We start from the raw sequence: 20,526 nt of genomic DNA on the forward strand, positions 1-20,526 counted from the left end.
GAAATGTTAAATTATTTAATTTCACCTAGCGCTGTGGTTTTGATTTGTACTGATCCGTGACCTTTTGCCCCATCAGGATATTTTTAAAAGATGTGCAGTTTTGGGTGGAGAGACCCCCTTTAGATTCATTCCTCTGCCTTCTTGCACGTGAAAGCAGCTACCCGCACAGCCTGCTCGCTCTTTGCATTCGATTCCTTCGCAGCTTTCCGAGGCAGACGCCGCGCTCCCTCCCCGTGCACCGAGCACAGCGAGGCTGGTTACACGTTCCTGGGAAGCACTTAGGGACTCTCTGGAGAAACGAGATGTATTATTTACGCTGCACTCCAGCCACGGAGAGCTGAATGCGAATCCATTCATTACTGCACATGATGCTGCAGCATAACACAGCTCACTGGGTCTGCTCATCGGGGCGGCGGTGCCGTGACAAGAGGGCAAGCTGGAAGGGTCCTCCCCAGCCCGGGGGGCTGCTGTCCTCCTCTCCTTTTGGGTAACGTCCTGCTGCTTCTGGCCGCTGCTGCTGGACCCTGCTTTGGCTCTGCTCTTTCTAACTTTTTTATATCCCTCAGCCAAACCCATCTGTTGTGTCCAGGGCAATAAGAAAAGCACTGTGGAGTTACCCTAGCTTACAACAAATACCGATTCTCATTATTTTATTTTGCTTATTCTTTGCCTGTTTCCCTTGTTGCTGAATATCACCGTCATCCAAGACCAAATAATGACACAGGTTCACCCTGGCACAGCTGCTGTAACAGCCTGCTGAGCGGCTCCTGGCTGTTTTAGTGGCATTAGAAGACAAAAGCAAGGTGACGCTGCCCTCAGGTCTGCTCTGTGGCTTCTGACACCCCTCCGGGGTCGGGATAAGCGGTAACAGAAATGTGCACGTTTCTCCTTGTAGGCTTTTTCCAACATTTTCATGCACAGTGCACTGAGACACACGGACAGTAAGGATCCCACTTGCTCCTGAAGATGCAAGGAGAAATTCCTGGTAACCCTTCCAGGGAACCCTGCGACAAACGGGTCACCAGAACTCGTCCCTGTTTGGTGATTTCATCTTTACAGAAGGCCAACACCTGAACTCGCTGTCCTCTCCTGCTGCACACAATTTGGCTCAGCTCTGGTGCAGACACCGGGATATTCCCCGGGAACCTATTTTTTAAAACGTAACTTTAGGGCAAAATTATTTCTGCAGCAGGGCGATTACGTGACTTAGGCGCAGTTCTGTCGGCGGTCGAACTGCCTGAGTCATGCGATCTGCGTATCAGCTGTAGAGCCTTAAAAACCTCTAATCCCAGGAAAAGGAAAATAACCTGACATTAAAAAGCACTAATATTTAAAAAATGACAAGTGTATTGGGCAGTTATGTGGTGCTTAGCCATAAAACTGAACTTAAGAAGCCCTCCTCCATCATGGCCAAAGGAAATAAAAGAGACGGATGGTTTCCTTGAGTGTCTGGTGGCCACGGAGCTCCCTGCCCACAGATGCTCTGGCTGACGGGTGAGGAAGAACCCATCCTGCTCACCTCTGTGCGTCCTAGGGCAGTGCTGCATGCCAACACTCTCCTGCTTGCATGCCCAAGTCCATCCCCAGCTGTCTCTCAAGGGCTTGGCTGCAAAAGATGCTTGAGGAATGGTGTTCTCACCTAGCTCTGCAGTGGATTCAGGGATGGATTCAGAGGGTGCTGGTCACTGTGCACAGCAGCCACCCGCTGGGGACGAGTCGGTGCCAGGAACTGCGTGCCTTGGCTGCACTCCTGCCTTGCATCAAGACCACATCTTCCTCCTTAAAAACAGCTTTCTTCCCCTTAACAGGAGACAACAGCTTGATTTAAAGCCAATGAAAATGGGAGGAGCAGCCCTGTGACTCAGGCGCCCCACTTTCAAACTGTTTTGAAGGGAGCAGGAGAAACGGTGGGCACGGCTGATGTGCCCCAAACACCAGTGCACGCCTGGTGAGCAACGTTTGGGATGCTTGGATGCCCTAAATGACACCCCCATTACCTGGATCTGCTCCTCAGTCTGGGTTCAGGGCACAGCAGTCTTGGTTGGCCCAGGACAAAGACACAAAGTCTGGTGGGAAGGAGAACTCCAGCCCCACCAGCAGGCTGGGGCTCTTGATGAGCTGCCCCTGGACAGGAGAGCCCCAAGGAGCTGCTGCTCCAGTGGTGACATGCAGAAATGTTCTCACCCCTTCTCGGCTCATCCAGCACCACAGCTCCCAGCAGCTCCACGGGGTGAGCACTGGCTCTGCTCTCTCTGAAAGCCCTGCAGGGAACAGTGCTCCCTGCACGCCTTTGCATCTCGCCAGGCTTCGCTTCCAGCAGATTAAATCCCTCCCACTTGCTTACAAGTGAAGAGCATTTGGAGGTATCCACCTTTTCCCTCTCTCTCTTTTAGTTTTACATATATAATCATGTTTTGGCCTTTGCAAAATTTTGGAGAGAGCCTTTGACATTGGTCTTCACAAGAGGATGCAGACTCCTGTGATCTGGGCTCTGATCTGAGATGAGAGAGCCTGGGATCAGACCTTGCACCACTGCGGGTTGTTGCACAGGCGGCCTTGTCTAGAGCACTCAGTCTTTCCACATCATCCCTTGCCTGCTGTAAAGCAGGAGACAAAGCTCTCACCCTTCTTGGAGTCACATCTCCTCAGACCTATGTGCAAGTCAGATCCACGTGGGCTTTCTAAACCCAGCTCTACCTTTCTGGCTACATCCTGGTTTCCTCCAAACACCTCCCCTAGCATCCTGCACGCCTGTTCTTTGTAGTCACATAGCATCTCCCTGCTACAACATCATGTGGAGCTGCAGATCCTCCTCTCATCACCTTCATCCGTTCCCTCCTCATCCTCAGCCCTTCCAGCAGCTACCGTCGCAAAATCAAGAGCAGGGGCTCAAATGAAAATGTCAAGAGATTTGAGAAGAAATACAAGCTGGTTTTTGTCAGGCTTGTTTATGAAACTGCATCAGCGTGTGTAAAGGAAACAGAAAAAAACAGCTGAGCACCCTGGTTGCAGGACCCAGAATTACTGCAAACGAGGGAAACCACGGCAGAGGGAGATGGAAAGACCTGTCCAAGGTAAAGACTGATCACTAGCAGAGAAAACTTAAGCTGAATCTGGTAGACAACCAAACCTACCAGACAACTGTCTACCAGCTTTCCTCTCATTTCCATAGGAAAATCCATTGCCAGAAACATCTTCCTTAAAATATGCACTTCTAGTCCAAGTTTCCATTTCTGGAAAAAAAAAATAAATCCCAGTATCCCCAGTGAGCACCGCTGCTCTGGATGCTGCTGCCCACAGACAGCGACGTCAATGGAGGTGGCAGAAGACGACAGCTTCTTCCCTCCCATCCCTGTAAATACAGCTGACAGCCCTTTGCCTGCTGATCAGACGTGAGAAGGTATCTGGAGAGCAGGAAGACGTCTCCTTCCAACACCTCCTCCACGGCAGGACCAGAAGCACGAGTGGCAGCCACACGCTGCTTGCCCAAAAGCTGTGTTTGGCCCCCACCAGGTACACACGGGCACAGCAAGGAGGGCAGGCAGGTGTGCCAAAAAAACAGCACAAGGCTGGACACCGAGCAGTCACAGAGAAACGAGAGCTACTTGTACGCATGTGCTGCAGATGAGCGGTGTGTGTCAGCAAGTGGCCAAACAGAAATGCAAATTAAAGCAAAGATGCAAATTTGTGCTTTCATCTCTGCACGCCCTGTCTCCAGAGAGGCAGAAAGACGGAGGTCCGTGTGACACCCTCTCCAGAAAGCACACCCCCACCTCGGCTTTGCTGTTGCTGGTGGTTTTTGGAGCAGAACAACCAACAACCAGCGCTGCCTATCCCACTAAGCAAGTCACTCAGAACAATTAGAAAATACACAAATTATTAATGTCCAGGGTGCAATGAGAAACCAGGAGCAAGCTTTTCCACCAGGTGATGCGGCCAACAGCCTTCCCGGGGACCATGACTTAACTCGACACCCGTGGTGCTGAGAGGTGGGGGGAAAGCAGCAAGAGAGCCCAAAAGAGCAGCAACGACCCCTCACTGTAAGGCCAAGCTCACTTCTCTTCATGTCACGGGGATGCTGCCACAAGCAACCCCCTCCTTTCACAGACGGGCCCTGCCGTGACATACCGTGTTTCCACGTACAGCTCCTGAAACGGGAATGAAGAGCAGCTGGATGATGTAACAACGTCTACAGTAACCATTAAAGGTGGGAAATGCAGAAGCACTTCTCTTCTCGTTACCTGGGCCTAAAAGGAATTTGGTAAAAGCTCAGCCCCTGCCCAAACGCACGGTAAGACCTGGCGGGGTGAAGCAGCAAGCGCCTAACCAAATTATTTCGTCTAATTACCTGCAACATGTTGAGGAGCAGACTCCGGAATTTGGTTCCTTCCACCATAAAGAGGGCCATTTTGTCACAGAGCTTGGCTGCTGTGGAAGCAAAGCTGCGGTCTGTCACCGCTTTCTGGTAGATGGTCTTAACTATCTCCCCCAGCATCTCCTCAGAGTTGGTGGAGTTCTGGGCCTCCTCCATGAAGGTGGTGAGCTTGGAGTCAACATCACTGCTGTTGTTCCTCATGCTGTTTAGGATTTCAATTAATTTGTCCATTTTGTTCTTTTCAGGGTTGGTGGTTTCAACCGTGACTTCGTCCTGGTCCGTGAAAAGGGAAAGACAAGGCGTCTGTTACACAAGGAGAAAACAGATGTATCAGCCCTTGTCCTTCCACAAACAGCAAAGGGGGAAAGGGGACAGGGGAGACATATAAACAGACCTAGAAAAGTCAGAGCATCCTCTAGAGGTACAATGGTCTCAGCATTGAAAGACACAAGTGAGTGAGTCCTGACCCAGAAATGTGCCGTTTCCCCATTTCCCGCAGCACGCAATCCCAGAGTCTTCCTCCTCAGCTCAGGGAGAAGATGTGCTCGAGGGCTCTGAGCCAGGACGTCAAGGTCAGATCACCCCGACTGCCTTCACAGTCTCAGACAGGTTTCTGGCCTTGTCTGCTCAGCTTCCCGTCTGGAACATGGTAATAATGGTCATTTTTTTGGCCTCTCTTTTGAAAGTGCATTCTTGTTAGCAAAATGCTCACATAGCAATCCCACAAAAATATCTGCATTTTAATGTATATTTAATGATTTAAATTGGGGTCGAAGATGTCACATGTTCCAGGCATTAGAGAAACTCCTAACTTTTCCATCTCTTCCCTGTTACACATTTTACTTCATGTCATTACCACAGAACTTACTGCTTCTTTTTAAACATTTAATTAGGCATTTGTCCCTTCCTCCACAGCATAAGGCATGCATCCTGCTTGCTCTGGTCTGCTCCCTTCACCTTCCACGGTTCAATCTTAAAACAGGTTATACCATACAAACCTGTAGCAATTGTTTGGACAACTGCAAGGCCAGCCGGCAGGAGCTATCAGGAGACCAGCAGGGTTGACTACACACATCCCAGAGTGGGTGCTTATGTGATGTGTTTCTTACCAGGTTATAAATTCGCAGGGCATACACTGCAGTGAACACTCTGAAAGTCTTTGCTATACTTCCATCGCTTTAAATAACATAAAACTAACTAACAAAATCTCTTCCTCACCCTCAAGGCACAGACATAAATAGTAAATGCACATGCATTCAAAGGTATACATTTCCAACGTGCACTCCCATGGAACCGTGTATGTTCAGGTTATTTTTCATACACATTTCGAAAATCTCACTGGAGATCCCCCCACGAATGCATTTTCCAGTCTGAAAAGAGAATCTCAAGAGAAAGAGTCTGGGTTGCACAGAGGGCAAGTGGAGATCTCTGAGTTCCTCAGAAATCTGAGGCTGAATGTTGTTTGGATTCTCCTCCATCACTTGCAAGCAATAGCTTTGTTATTATTGGGTTGCTGGAAGGAAGGGGGAAAGATAAGGGAGTTTCAATTCATTACCGAGATAAATGGATATCAACTTTAAAGTAGCTGACTACAAATACTCAGCATTCAGAAGTCAAAGCTTGGTATTTCGCTCCTTAATTGCGGAGAGACGAATTGCCTTTTTTAGACCTCTCTGCGAGGCTGGTCAGCTCTGCCGAGTGGAGGCAGTCAGCTGGGATCAGCCGCCGGGGAGGCAGCGCCTGCGTTGCAGCTCGCACGTGCCCCAGCCTTCCCCGAGGGTGTTTGCAGGGATAGGGACGAGCTCCCAGTCCCTCCTGGAAAACTGAAGCTGGCAGCAACCTCAACCACAGAGGCAAGCTAAGAGCCTTATCACTGTGTCAGTAAAAAACCTCCTGAAGAAGCATGGGGACACTTCAAGAGAAGCGTTGACACAGGAGATTAAGATAAGTCGGGTGCATTTCACGGAGAGGTCCCTTGAGCCCAGCCCACCCTGTACGGAGTATGTATGGCCCATCCTGCATGGCCAGCAGCCAGGCTCTTGGAAAAAGGGTAAGCCCAAGTTCCCCTAAGAGCAGTACCTTTTCTTTTAGCCTCCTCCGCAGCCTGTCTTTGGAAGACTGGAGCAAATTGATCTTGGGTCTCTCCCCAATGCGCTCGTGAATACTGTCTCTCCGCTTGGTCTCCGGCTCCTGGATGTACTGCTGGGACTGCTTCTCCACCGCCTCCGGGCCCCGCTGCGTCTCCGACGGGCTGTGCACCGTGCAGACGGAGCTGTCCTCGATTTTCAAATTCTCAGTCTCTTTGGCGTTTCTGTGCGTTTCTTTGTCGTTGGGCGAGTGCTTCTGGTTGTGGTGCCATCTCCGGTTCTGGCTGTAGCCGTGGTGGCCCGTCCTGCCTGAGGAGTGAGGGGCCTGGCCTCCTTGGTAGAGTTTCTGGTGGTCCCTGTTGTGTTTGGTGCCGCCTTGCTGATGATCTGCGTGCTGCTGAGACTTGTTCCCACCAGGAAGTCTCTGCTGTCGCCTGGGAAGTAAAAGAAAGAGGTCACTATGTCCTTTTTTTGCACGGACTGGTAGCAGAAGGGCAACAAAGATGAGATAGGTCTTTTCTGAGCAGGCACCCGTAACCATATTTACTCACAAAATGGCTTCATTCATGTAGTGTCTGCAGTGCCATGGAAACGACATAAGAGCAGACTACCTAATGATCTCAGCCCTCTGCATTCATATAAATTACTCCAGCAGCACCGTCTCATAGCAACTAATGTTTCTAAACCCCGCCGAGCCGAGCACCTACATCAAATGCAGCCTTGATGGAGAGAAGGAAACAAACCCCAGACTCAAAGCCACACGACACCTTAAAAATCCCGTGCTACACTACGCCATGCTTGCTTGGCAGGTCGGTGTTATACCAACTGGGCCAGCACATCCGCCTCACCAAACAGGCTGGCCCTCGGGGTGACTCTCCGGTCACCCTAGCACAAAAGAGGAGCCAATTTAATGGTACCTAACATGACCTACTACCAACTAGCATATTTCAGCTGAAAGTTTTCATGAGTAATTGGGTAACATGACTTTGGTTCCCAGGAAAAGCTGCCCTGTGCTCCTCTGTGAGATGAAGACTTGCTTCCACACTAGACCAGGGAAGACTTGGTTAGTAGCAGCAGCAGCTGGAAGTCAGGTAGGGAAAAAATGCTAGAGGTTATGTTTTTCTGAAGTCCTAAGTTATGTTTTTCTGAGTCCTCCTGATATGCCTGGCCCACAGCATCACTCCCCTGCATGCCACCTCCGCTGCACCAGCTGGGCGTACTGCTGTGCTCATTCACAGCACGCCGTACCAAGAACTTCTAACGGAGAAAGAAAAAAGCTACAAAGCAAACTTCCAAGGAAAAGAGGTGCCCACACCAAATGCTTTTGCCCCTTCCTCTATTTCCCTTCTGCACACCCTTCATCATTGCTACGCAGGGGATGTGTACGAAGAACCTGAGGACCACGCTCGGCTCCGGCAGCACGGGGAGCCAGGACCAGTGGCTCTGGACAGGAGGCAGTGCGAAAATGTGGCTCAAAGCAGGCAGCGTGGACATTCAACAGGCACAAAGAGGAGGAACAGCCCGTGAGCATTTGCTGGAGGGACTAGCACGGCTCGGAAGCCAGCTCTCGCCCCTCGCTGCAGGCAGTAGCTGAGACTGCAGGTCCCCTACAACCCCACAGCCGAGTGGAAGAAATGCTTTGGCAGCCTCTTTGCTTTCGCATCCAAAGCTCGCGTCGTCTCCAGAAATACGCCTGGCGTGACAGGGCTCCTCAGAAGCAGACACCGCTGCACCGAGCTGCGGAAAAACAGCCCAAGAGCGAGGAAACTTTCCTCTCGCTCCCTCCTCCAGGAAGCTGGAGCGAGAGGAAATTCCTGCCAGCAGATGCGGCCAGAGTGTCTTGCACCCTCCCGCTGAACTTGGACATTTCAGATTTCCACACGGGCCGCGAAGACAAGATTATCAGGGCTTGCAACACATGCATACGTGCACAGAAAAAGAGCGAAGGAAGTTTAAAGGTCTCTCGTCACTCCGAAGGGCAAGGCTTCGGGCTGCTGGCGGCCGCCTGGTGCTGAGCTCCTTTGGAGTGGGTTAACCCCGAGGCACCGCGCAGCAGCGACCGGCTTTGTTTAAAGACCTTGGCACGGCGCTGGGGCTAGCCCTAAGCGCAGTGGCAGCTCCCTGCGTGCCTGCTGCCTTTTTAACGCTTGGTATTTGCTCGGAGAGCACGTGGGATGCCCAAACGCTCCGCTCCTTACAAGGCTCTTGGGAGCAGCGCCGGGGAGGCGCAGGGCAGCCTCTCCAGGGTCCCACGAGGCAGAGGCAGCAGGCATCGCACAGGGCTGCAGGGGCCACGTCCTTGCTGGTTTTGCAGCCGTCACAATCCCCCTTCTGTGGCTCATCCTCACCCCTCACCCCAAACCCCCACCCCTCTGTTTGGGTGAAGAGCTCCATTAGTTTTAAACGTCCCACGCAGCAACTCGTTTTATTTTCACGGCCGAGATCTGCGCTGCTCAGCTAAGTGGGCTGGGGCGCAGGAAGCGGCCATTCACAAATACATTGCCATGGTCAGTGGCTAAACCGCCCCCAGCCTGGCCTGCCAAACCACGCTGCCCCTCAGATCTGTATTCCTTGGCAGCCACGGGAGTTAAAAACCTACTTTGCGAGGCCAACTGGCTCTCCACCACAAAGAGCGAGGGCTCGTGTTTGGCCAAGGCAGGCCCAACAGGCTTGTTCTTGGTGGCAGTGGAAGGAATTTGTGTTTAGTCTCAGACCATTGAATCCGGTTTTCTGAGATATTCAACGTGTTTTTTTGCAAGCTGAATGGCAGGGAATTAAAAAAAAAAAAAAGGAGATGGGGGAAGCTTTCCTGTTTGCTGGAGCCTACAACCATTTTATGAGTACAGATTCTCCACATAAAGTTTTCCTGGCATTTCTTTGTTTCCTCCCAGTAACGCAATCATATAAACCGCTTTATAAAATGCATAAAGAGCAATGCTTATTAAAAGGGGAATGTCAAAATAAAAGTTAGTTATACCCCTTATCTAGCTCTAAGCCCTCACATGCTTAAACGTGCAAGAGTTTTGCTGATACAACTGAGCAAAACCTTTCTGTGGTTTTGCTCTTTCGTCCTCAATATCAGAGTTTAACTGTTTGGGTGCACTTCCAGGCTTGGCTGATCAGCCAAATAGACTGTCACTGTATTTAGATTGCAGATATTGCAAAGAAATGATAAAAGCTGCAAGCAGATTCAGTTTTAATATAAGAAGGGGTAAAGCAAAATGTCTGAAAAGGACCTGGGAGCCAACCTGGCCTCTTCCCACCGCCATAAATTCCTGCAAGAAATGTGTGAAGGGACATTTTTTCTCAAGATAATGATACTATAAACCCAACAGTTTCTGTTTAAGGGCTGTGAAAGAACAAAAAAAAAAGAAGTTTAACAGAAAAAAAAAAAGACACATTACAGTTAAGTCAACGTGGAATGTGAAAGATTATTCAGTTTGGGGCTTTAACAACAAGACAGGGAGAGCAAAAAGCAGCTCTGTTCCCATACAGGATAGCTGAAAGGCAAAATTCACATGGCAAGGGGCACAGCAAACACAAATGCAAACCGAAGCTCTGCAGTCACTGACCACAGGACGGAAAACACCAGAGTTAAACACGTTAGGAAAAAAATGCTAGAAATAAAAGGCAAAGGAAGGAGAATGGCAAACAAGAAGCAGTGTCCGTGACTTGGCAGCAGGCTCGGGTCTAGACGATAATCCAGCATTCAGGCAAAGACTCGTTTTGTGCTATTATCTTCCCAACACCCCAGTGAAGAAGAAAAGCCAAGAAGAAATAGGACTCTCCGCGGAACAAAAAGCCAAAGGAGGGAGAACGGGGCCCAGATCTCGAAACTCTTTTTTTTTCGTCTGCAGAGCGTTGCAAGGCCTGGCAGATTGGGACGGCCGGTCCCTGCTTCCAGACGTGGCGGAGGTACTCCCAGGGCTGAGACCCCAGGAAGGGGGATGAGATGGGAGCCCCTCAGCCCGGGTCGCAGTCTGGAGCTCGCTCTGCCCTCTTGCTGGGGGTGAAGCTGATGGGAACAAGCTCACGCAGGAGCGCACACACGCAGAGGGCGGCTCGGCTCACTTGGGACAAGCGGCCGCGCTCAGGTAACCGCGCCGTGCGGGAACCCAAAGGCACTTCCAGACCCAGGGCTTTGGGCTTGTGGATGTCCATCACCTGGCTCTGGTCCTCCACCTGCTGCCTGCACGGGGAGCAGCACCAGGAGGCACCAGGGCAAGGAGAAGGGACAAGTGGTGGACGTGAAAATGGGGATCTCCCACCGCTGTGTCCCTCCTGTTTGTTGGGACAGGGGTTCCCAACCTGCGGGCTGAAGATTTGGGGATCCGTGGGTTATTCTGGAGGGTGCGCAGGAGGTGCTGGTCCTGGAGACAGCAGCTCTCAGTGTGGGAAGATGCGTTTCGACACTGGCAGGAGATGCTGGCTGTCCTCCTCACTCAAACCCCTTTGACCTTGCTCTTAACACTGCTGATACAGGGCAGGACCAAACACTGGGGGGGGGACCAAGAAGCAATCCTTGAAATGTGGACTCTTGGCTGAGGCCACGGGACAGCCTCTGGTCTGCAGGAACATCCTGTGGAAGTGACTTCCCTGGCAGCAGCTTAAGCACCAGTGGCATGGGCCAGCCGTGGGGACAGTGCCGCACTGCTGGCATGAACCACGGCAGAAGGAGCCCTGGCACCTGCATTACTTTCAGGGCACGTTTGTTCCGAAGTGCTGTATTATGGTAGACCAGCCTTGGTAGAAAACTAACCTCCTCCACCCTACCTCACCCAAATGTTTTGTTAAAATGCCTGGGTGAAGACACAAATCTTCCTGTGATGATGAGCATCAGCCTCTTCCCAAGCAGAGGAACTCCTAAAAACCTAAACAGAACATGAGGCCCCAGGGAAAGCAGACAGGCATCGAGGGACGTGGTCATCCCTTTGCTCTGCAGACAAAAAACCCAGCTGCTGTTGCCCCGCTCACTCCTGTGCTCCATTGTGTGCAGCACTATGGTCTCCTACCTGTTGCCCCTGTTTTGTTTCATGTTGAATTTTCACTTACAATTCTGATTCAGCTCAAAACTCCCACTGAGTTCAGTGGGACTGGGAATTTGGCCATCAGTCAACACGGAAACTAAAGAGACGTTCAGAGTCACAAAGAAACTGCACAAGTACTAAAAATCAAGGGGAGACGATCAGGGTTGCCAAGCTGGAAACAGGATTGTATCGTTTGTGCTATTGTTTCTCCACTGATTTTTTTTTTAATTAACGAAACGAGATACCTTTCAACAGAATTTAGATCTGACAAATGTTTGCTCTGTTGGAGGAGCCTATGCAAACAAATCTATGGCTTCAGCTGTCTCAGTGATTACCAGCCTACGTGCTCAGAAATACGGGATTCCTGCAAGTTGTACTACATCGCTCGCTCCCAAGGAAAGGGGCTGCAAGGCACAAGGCTGGGGAAAATAACTCCAGACACGTGCACAGCTGTGGTCTAAAACACAGTTGCTCGCTCCCGTCAGCCTTGCTCATATCCCTAGAGCTAGACAAGTCCTGCGAGAGCCCCCACCGCTCGTCTGGCGTGTCGAAAGCCAGAGGACAACGCGGGGTTACATTCTCCTGGTGGTTGCATGGAGATTTGCTTAGGCAATTCCTGTAAATACCGAGAGGTACGCAGCTCTATCTCAAACGGCACTTCAGAAATTCACCCTGCGGTGCAGAGCACTCCGTGCGGTCAAACAGACGGAGATACTGCCCGCGGGCTCAGGGACTGGATGTTCTGGACATCACGGCTCTTGCCTTTGAAGAAACTGCCTGGACAGCAGGCTATCCCTCAGTCCGAGGCACCTCTCCAGGGGACAGACCCTCCCGGGCATGCTGTGCTCCTTGCAGGGGGGGGACACGGGTTTTGTCCTGCTCTTGTGTAGCGCCTGACAGCCGAGGGGCACGACCAAGGCTGGCCAGCAATTAACAGCTAACACGTACCTGCAGACACCTGGGCAAGAAGCTGAGAATGAACTGCAGTGCTGTGGCCAAGGCCAAACCTTCCCTTCACCCTTCCGGTGTGTGAATGGACACGTTCCTCAGTGCGTTTTGAGACAGAGGGTGTATCTCCATCCTTTCCTCTGCACAGTCTGTTTCTTGTTTCTGTACCAGCAGAGGCACCGCAGTGTGATGCTGAGCCTTGGGAGTATCTCATAGTTGGCATTCCTATTACCACGGCTGCAATTAACCAGGAATTGCCGTTACCCACATCGGCCACAGCACCACATGAGTCGGCACAGCTCCTGGAGAGGTGCACCAGAAGCCTCCTTCGCAGCAGATTCTCATGTCCCCCCCACGTACTCTTGCAGAGTGGCTGAAGGCCACCACAACCCCTCTACCCCAGCAGTGGTGTGGACTATGGTGAGGTCTCAGACCTCATGATTACGGGGTGCACCAACCTGCCCTAACCTGCAGCCAGGAACGCCCATTGGCACCGGCTTTGGACACCTACAGGACGTTGTGGCTCAAACTGGAGGGCTTGAAGGATCCCAGGCAGGACCTGGTGGAATGGTGCAGCATCTAGAACTGGTCCTGGAGGTCCACCTCTGCACTGGGGGCATACTGGCAATTTTGCTGTTAATCTGATGAGGAAAAAGGTCTGAATTTCTATTTTTGACCCCAACTGCTCCCCAGAAGCATTCTTCACCAGGCCTACTTCCACCAGAGGCCCTCTGGCGCTGTTATGTGCACGTATAATGATAACTCAGCGTTACGCACTGCTATCGCTCGGTGCAGGGAACTGCTTCCTACCCCTGCTATGACCGAGAGTGGGAAACAATCAAGTAAGCTTGACGGTTCCACACAATTTAATCAAAAACCTCAAAACCCCACAGAAAGCAACAGCCACCAGCTCCAAGCATGAAGAACACAGGACTTCTGTGTGTTTTCCCTTTGGCTTTCTCTCTCAAACTGGTTTCGCTTGGCTCCAGTTTCATTTTTGTTTGCATTTTTCTCGGATGAGAAGGGAACAAGATGTCATGTTCACTTCTGAAAACAAAAATGAAATTACTCACACTACTTTTATGCCTTTCTGTCACTAAGGCTAAAGTCTATCCCATCACTAGGAACAGCCCAAGTGTCTGGAAGGACACGGCATTTTGGGAGTGCAGAAAATCCACCTGTCAAAATGTGTTGATCAGGTTCTGCAATCATCTTTGGACGTTTGAGCTGCAATGCGCCTTGTAGGTCTCACACGTATGCATCTCTGAAAACATGCGATGAACTCTAGAGGACTAGCACAGCCAACAAAAACAATGTTATGTGGGTAGAGATGTTTTTGATGAGGCTCACAGCAAAAGCATCTGGCTGCTGGGAAGAGCATTACGAAATCTTCAGAGAAGTCCCCTACCTGGGAACAACTCCTCTCTTTGCCACCTTGGTTCTGGGGCACAGCTGCGGCAGACAGCCCTCCCTTGGGCCTGGACATCACGTCTTTCTTTGCTAGATACGATTTTGTTTGGCCTTTACAACAGAAGTAGACACATCATAAAAGAAAAAGGCAGTGTTGGAGGGCTTCAAACAGGGAGCCCATGCAATAATCTGTCAAAAAATGGTGTAGGAGGCACAGTTCCTTATGGAATGCCCTATCTTCTGTCATGGGATGACGACTGATTTGGCCTTTCCAAACACAGAAATGGACCTGATTTCTCCCTGCACCTTTCTGCAACATCACTTCACACCACTCGGCCCCCATGCTGTTCCCACCACGGTGGTGGACACCCCACCCACAGGGACCAGTCTGCAGGCTGGTGCAGCAGTGACAGTGCTGTTGGGCTGAAAGGACATGGCACGACGACCATCCGAGCAGACTCAGCAAAGCACTGAAGAGCAAACTTGTCTTCTGCTGAAGCCCAAAGAAAGTCCTCCCTCCCATGCTGCAGTGCTCGGCCGCACGGGCGGCCTGAGTCAGCTGTTTTCTTCTAAGCTTCATGGAAACGAATCTTCAGGAGGAATTTAAGTAGCTGTTTTGCAACACCAGCTTGGGAAAGACATCCCAAGTACAGATGGCATGTGAGATAGCTCCAAAACAGCTCTTTAAGCGCTTTGCTGGATCTCCCACAAATCATTAGGGACATCCAGACGGAGGCCCTTGTTGCACAGAGCGAGCGACCAGCTAGGAAGACACCCCCCTGACTTCAAGGCTGTCTGCCCAGACTGGTGTAGAAATCACTCCAGTGATTTCATGTAGAAATTGCTCGGAAATGGTTTTCTTCGTAAACTACTTTGCTTGGAATTATGCTTTTGGATTCTTACTGTACTGTAAACATTATAGCAAAAATTACATGAAAACCATAGGAAAGTACAGTGACAAGGGAATTAACCCATTTCCCTTGAAGTAGCTTAAAACTGAAATGCACAACCACAGTACGCAACATTTCCCAAGAATCTGCTGAGTGCAGATACACACGGATCCCTGACTACTGGTAGGAATGTGAGTTGAGTGAATATAGATTCATCTTTTACTGCTTTGCAATAAAAGAGCTTATGTCTCAGACTCCAGGCTCCCTCCTGTAAAAATACACCAAGACTGACCAGTTATCCCGAGATCAGATAATCCTCAGAGATATACAACTTAAACCCGTGCCAAGATGCACGGGCTCCCAGACACAGCCCCGCTCCATCCCTCCGTGGTCCTGTCCCCAAAGACACATCCTAAATAGCACGCCCCAACCCCACCTGCTGCCGTTCTGTTCAGCTGTCTTCCTACAGACCTCTGTGACTCTTTGACCCGCGGCAAGGAAACATCCTAGGTTTTTCCATATCCTATTTATACCAGCGCTTTCTAGTGAAGAAATAAATGTCTTTCCTCTAGAAGCTAAAGCAAGATTTAACATGAACTCCGACAGGATCTCCTAACAGCTGTCCAGACACATGAGCTGACCCGAAGTCCATGGCAAGCAATTACTTCCGACACGGGGATCTGGTAAAACACCACCCCAAGCAACAGAGATGCTTTGGACTTACGTGTGCCAGAAATCTTTATCAGGCACTTAACAGATTTCTACAAAAATGACGCGGGTTGCTGTAGCATTTAGTGTGGAGCTTTGGGAGCTAGGATTGATCTGGATATCGACTAACTGTAACCCCGTGACAACCCCAAGGCAGACTTTCCCAAATGGCATGTGTAAATATGTACGTCCCACTGTCAAAAGAAGAGTTTCCTCCTGCTCTCCCCATCCCTGCCTCCTCTCCCATGCTACCACTAATGCTGGTGAGCTGCGCCAGGGCATTTACTTTCCCTTGGATGCGTTTTGCAGTCTGGCCGCTGCCGGGTTTGGACGGGAACACGCGGCCTGGGGTGAGGCACAGAGCTGGGTCACCTTCTGCAGCTCCGGTGTAGCATCGCTGCTGGCCCTGGCTGCTCGGGCACCAGCGACCCCAGCTTGAAATGGGGAACTGGGACGATGCGGAGCACTGGGAACGGACTGCCCTAGCGCAGGGCGCACCCGTGCTTCAAAACCCATCGCAGAGATGCTCAGAACGGACGAGACCTCCGTGGCCCCACGCACTTTTCCTGTGTTAGCCCCAGTGACACACGCAGAGAGGGTGAGCTGGTGCCTGCTGCGGGCAGGCTGAGCAGCCCGGCTGCCCCAGCAAACAGATCGAGCTCCAGGAAGGACGCGAGGGCAGAGCAAAGGCAGTTGTCTGAAGAATCGCCCACCCAACCTCAATGACTGGATGGCCCCACAAAAAAAGCCATGCCACCACAAAAAGGGACAGCGGGGGAAGAGAGCAGAAAGGAACGAGATAAAGCTCCTCTGTCATCAAACCATGACCAGACCGGAGGAAACCCGCTCACATCAGCACAGACATTTGTGTTGGGAAAAAACACTGCTGTGAGAGGTTTCCTGCTTTTGCTTTCACTCTGCAGTGACATGTAACAACAAAACTAATTAAAATAGGTCAGTTTAAATGAAAGAAGCCTCTTGTCTACCCATGCCCAGAGGCTGTAAGGCCAAATAAAGACATTATCAGAGAAAGAGTAGATGTTCAGCGCCTTTGTGCCTGTTATCGACCCCAGCACCGTCCTAATCAATCCAGGGACTGTCTTTCCCACAGATGGTCCCTTGGAGACAGACTGCCGTGGCTCTAGCAGGAATAAATGGAAACGAAACAGTTAATAAATATCCAAAAATAGAGTGTAGTTCACTTCTTCTTCTTCTTTTTTTTTTTTTTAATGTGGAGATGAAAAATCCCTGGGTGATTTACGTGCCAGCAGAGATATTAGCTGCATATAATAGATGCAATATTTTTAATACTAATATTTTGGGCTGAGACAAGAGTGGGAATGGAAAGTATTTCCAGTGCCTTGACTTCTTTATTTTGCAAACATCAGTTGCTAACTGGGGTCAGACAGAAATATTGTTTCTGCAACAAGAGCCCAAACAACTCGAGCTGGCAACTCCTTCACGCACCGTCCCTGCCAGGAGGCCCCGCAGAGCTTCAGCACGGCTCGCAGGGAGGAGGGAAGGGTGGCCAGCGCTCTCCGGCTGCACATTCACGGTCAGGTGAAAACAGAAAACACGTAAAACAGAACCATTTTCAGCCCTGAGGAGCCGCACCAGAAACAGTCCACCAAAGAGAAAGCCAGTTCAATAGCAGATGGGTTTCCTGGTGCAGGGGAACCTGCTGCTGTATTTCCTTCCCTCGATGCTGGCAGGCTGAACCAGCCTCACGGAGACGGGTACGTTTTTGGGCTGCACAGCACGACACCAGCAGCCTCTAAGGGTGTGCTGATGGGTGCTGGGGGAAACTGGTGGCCGGGGGTTCGCCTCCGCTTGCCCACAGGATGAGGGCTTTCCCGGCAAAACGTAAGTAGGTCACACCATCACCTACACTGACACGACCGGGTGCCTTGACGCGATGACCCCAGAGCAGGCGCTGCTGAATTTGTTGATGGTCTCACTTTGGAAACTGCAAAACCCCTTTTGAATGCTGACTCCCACGTTGCTGGTACAAGCGGAGAGCAAAGGCAGGCACAGCACTCTGAGGGGCTAACTCTCGTGATAACAAAAGGACGGTTCAGAATAAATGGAAGGAGATGTTTCTACACTCAATACGCATTTAAATCGATATAATATACAGTGTATGCACGCTATATGCAGCCAGGCTATAGGTGCTGCGAGCACCAGAAGTTCACACTGGTTCCAAGAGCACACTGACATAAACCCCACAAAGAAAACCCAACAGGAGCTACTGGGCACAAGCGTGGCCTTGCCAGTCCTCCAGCTGCAAATTCCTGGAGAAGGGGAGAGCGCTGCTGGGTGCCAGCCTCGGACGTGCGCTGGGCAGGGAGCGGGGTGCTCCGGTGTGACCAAATCCAGCTCCCTTCTGCTCGCACGGACCCCCCTCCAGCTCCAGCCCACTGCCACCTTCGCTCAGCTGATGGCAAACGGGAAAGTGCTGATGTGCAAGGCACGTGCCTGGCCTGTGGCACGCGTCCGAGAAGGCCAGCCATCTCGGGGCTGGGTGCAGGATTTTCATCGTAATGCACTCTGCGCCTACAGCCAGGAGCGCAGGCAATTACCAGCGCCCGGCTCACGTGCGGCCATTCATTAAGCCGCGGTAACGCAATCACCCAGCTGAGCCCTTTTAGGAACAAACCGCCGAGACAGTATTGCCCTCTGGGGACCTGCAGTTCGGAGAATTAATTTAGTGTAATAACTCACAGCGATGTTGCGGACAATCAAAATGAATGAAACGATGATCTGTCTCTGAATTGCCTGTAACTAACACCTCGGCTGACGCACGGCTCGTCCGCAGCCCCGGCGCGGCCACGCTTCCCGAGGCAGACGTGCAGTTATCGCCGGCTGCTTCCTCGCTACTTCTCTGTGTACGACCTCTGCATCCTGGAGGACCCCTGCCTCGAAGACCCCACACCTCCGAGAGGGTTTCTTCGTGTGGTTCTCCGAGATGTGGGGCTTTGGCCATGCGGCTTCCCCAGCCTGTTCCTGAATTGCCCCTTCAGTGCGGGTGTTCCTGGACACGGGGCCTGTCCTTCCCCGCTGCTTCAAGGTTTTTATATCTTCAGCAGGACAGAGCCTGCTGATTTAACAGCACCCTTAGGTGCTTCTGGCTGCTAGAAGCCTTTTTGCTCTTGCTTGTGTCGTTGCACTCTTAATACTGTGATTTAGCCAGATGCTCGTACCGCCTCCCATCAGTGCAGACAGAGACTTACTTCTGTCCTTAAAAATAAGGAACTGGTCCTAAATTTGCTGAAGAGAAGGGCTGTCCCACAGACACGCACCACCAGGCTGGCTCAGCTCCTCGGCGCGGGTGGCTGGGACACCCCTCGTGGGCTTGGGATGCTTCCCCTGTGTCCCCAGGGAAGGCCTCCGCGGTGGCTCCGCGTCTCGCCACCGGCTCCCAGGAGGGCACGGAGGAGACAGGAGGGCACGGAGGAGGATGGAAACCTGATTTCCAGACACTGCTTCGGGGGTTCAGCCCCATGTGCTGTTAAGCCTAACTAAATTACACTTGGAAATACTACTGAGAAGGAAAAGGGTGTTTCAACCTTTTCGGCTCCTTCCCTTCCTCTCCCTTTCTCCTGTTCCCAAACTATTTGCAGTAAAAGCACTGCAAATCATTTCGCTCGACGCCGGTTTTCAGCAAGTTCATCTGAAACATTTCGTTTTGTTCCAGCGAGGAACAGTAATTCTGCACTAAAATAATGTCTTGATATTGTTGCTTTCGTTGATAAACATCCTCTCCACTCACTGCAAACCCCTCAATAAATGGCCCTGTAAGAACAAAAGACATTTCTCTATTGTTTTAAGTTCTCTTCCTTTCTGAAAACCTCAATTAAAACAGTGAAAAAGCAAACGCGTCAGTTCTATACTCTGTAATTATGAACTCATTTCTATTCACTCTCCCAGCATGAAAGATTTGTACTGCTGACCTCTGAGAATGGGTTTTCGGAGGCTTTTCCAAAATCTCCCAGCATTAAAAATGACACGTTAATATCATCCGTAAAACACGTTCACCTTCACATTCACCCAAAATAGCTTGCAATCTTAAAATCCATGGTGAGTGACATTCCTGGGACTATTTTTATTTGTGAAACATGCACTAGCACTGGCCATGAATAGAACAGCATGGGAGCGGCTCTGGAAATAGTGCAACTTTAATGACGGCGTGAAAAGCGCATGGATACGGGCCGGCAGCTTGTTGCAAAGAGTTTTCAAATAAATACCTGGCATGGCACGCTCCTGAGTGATGCTTGGGGCTTTTCTTACCAACCGTATCGATATTCCCAGCACAAAAACTACCTGTCTGGAGAGGACGAGCCATTGTGATCCCAGCCTCCTGCTGATACGGTGCTTGTGAAGACAAGTGTGGAGGTTTTTGCTTGGTAAAATCCCACCGAGAAAACATTTTGCAAGACAAGATGTTAAAACAATGAAGTTATATTTCTATTTCTGAGTAAAAAGTGAAAAATAAGGAGGCTGGACAAGACGGAGAAGCAGCTTTATTTAAGAGATGAAATAGCAGATAAGAGGCTGATGTATGGGAACTCAGAACCAGATAGTCGGGAATGCAGGACAGCAGATTTTCTTGTAAAGTAAGGCAGTATTGTCCTTTAAGCACAAATTAGACAATAGGTTTAATATTCACATGCAGAACTACAAGCCATACTACTCTAGGGTCCATTCCTGACCCTCCCATGATTTCAAGCACACGCCTAGGTGTATGTATTTCTTCTCGACATTTAGGACCAAATCCAAGCACGCATACATTCACACCACAGCTTTGACAGACCTGAGGGTCCAAGAGCTCAATGAGCATTTTCCTAATCCCACCTGACTGCAAGGGTTTGGGGAACTCACACATTGTCTGGAATGCAAGTGCCAGAAGTGTCCCTGCAATGCCTGACCTGAGATGCCACCGCCTCGTCGCAGACCATCCCCTGTCTTAGGACACCCCCGATTCATAAACTGTGTGCCCACCCCCAAGTTGCCCACCAGAGGAGAAGAAACACTCAAGAAAACGGCACTCATTGGTAAGAAGAGATTTCCCCTCCATGGGATGG

The 20,526-nt window shown here is 50.7% G+C and overlaps 1 protein-coding gene across 17 annotated transcripts in view; it reads right to left on the reverse strand.

Annotated features, from left to right (window-relative positions):
- Positions 1 to 20,526, reverse strand: part of CTIF (cap binding complex dependent translation initiation factor) — a 135,623-nt gene that overhangs the window by 28,591 nt on the left and 86,506 nt on the right. For 9 of the 17 annotated variants that reach the window (XM_040540565.1, XM_040540558.1, XM_040540561.1 and 6 more), the window contains 2 exons: positions 6,455 to 6,896; positions 4,349 to 4,678 (listed from right to left, as the gene is read on the reverse strand). In XM_040540565.1, coding sequence (XP_040396499.1) covers positions 4,349 to 4,678; positions 6,455 to 6,896 — 772 coding nt within the window. The remainder of the gene's footprint in view (positions 1 to 4,348; positions 4,679 to 6,454; positions 6,897 to 20,526) is intronic. The other 8 variants (XM_040540567.1, XM_040540559.1, XM_040540563.1 and 5 more) reach the window with 1 other exon arrangement.

The sequence above is a fragment of the Cygnus olor genome, chromosome Z, assembly GCF_009769625.2.
Source record: "Cygnus olor isolate bCygOlo1 chromosome Z, bCygOlo1.pri.v2, whole genome shotgun sequence".
NCBI classification, from domain to species: domain Eukaryota; kingdom Metazoa; phylum Chordata; class Aves; order Anseriformes; family Anatidae; genus Cygnus; species Cygnus olor.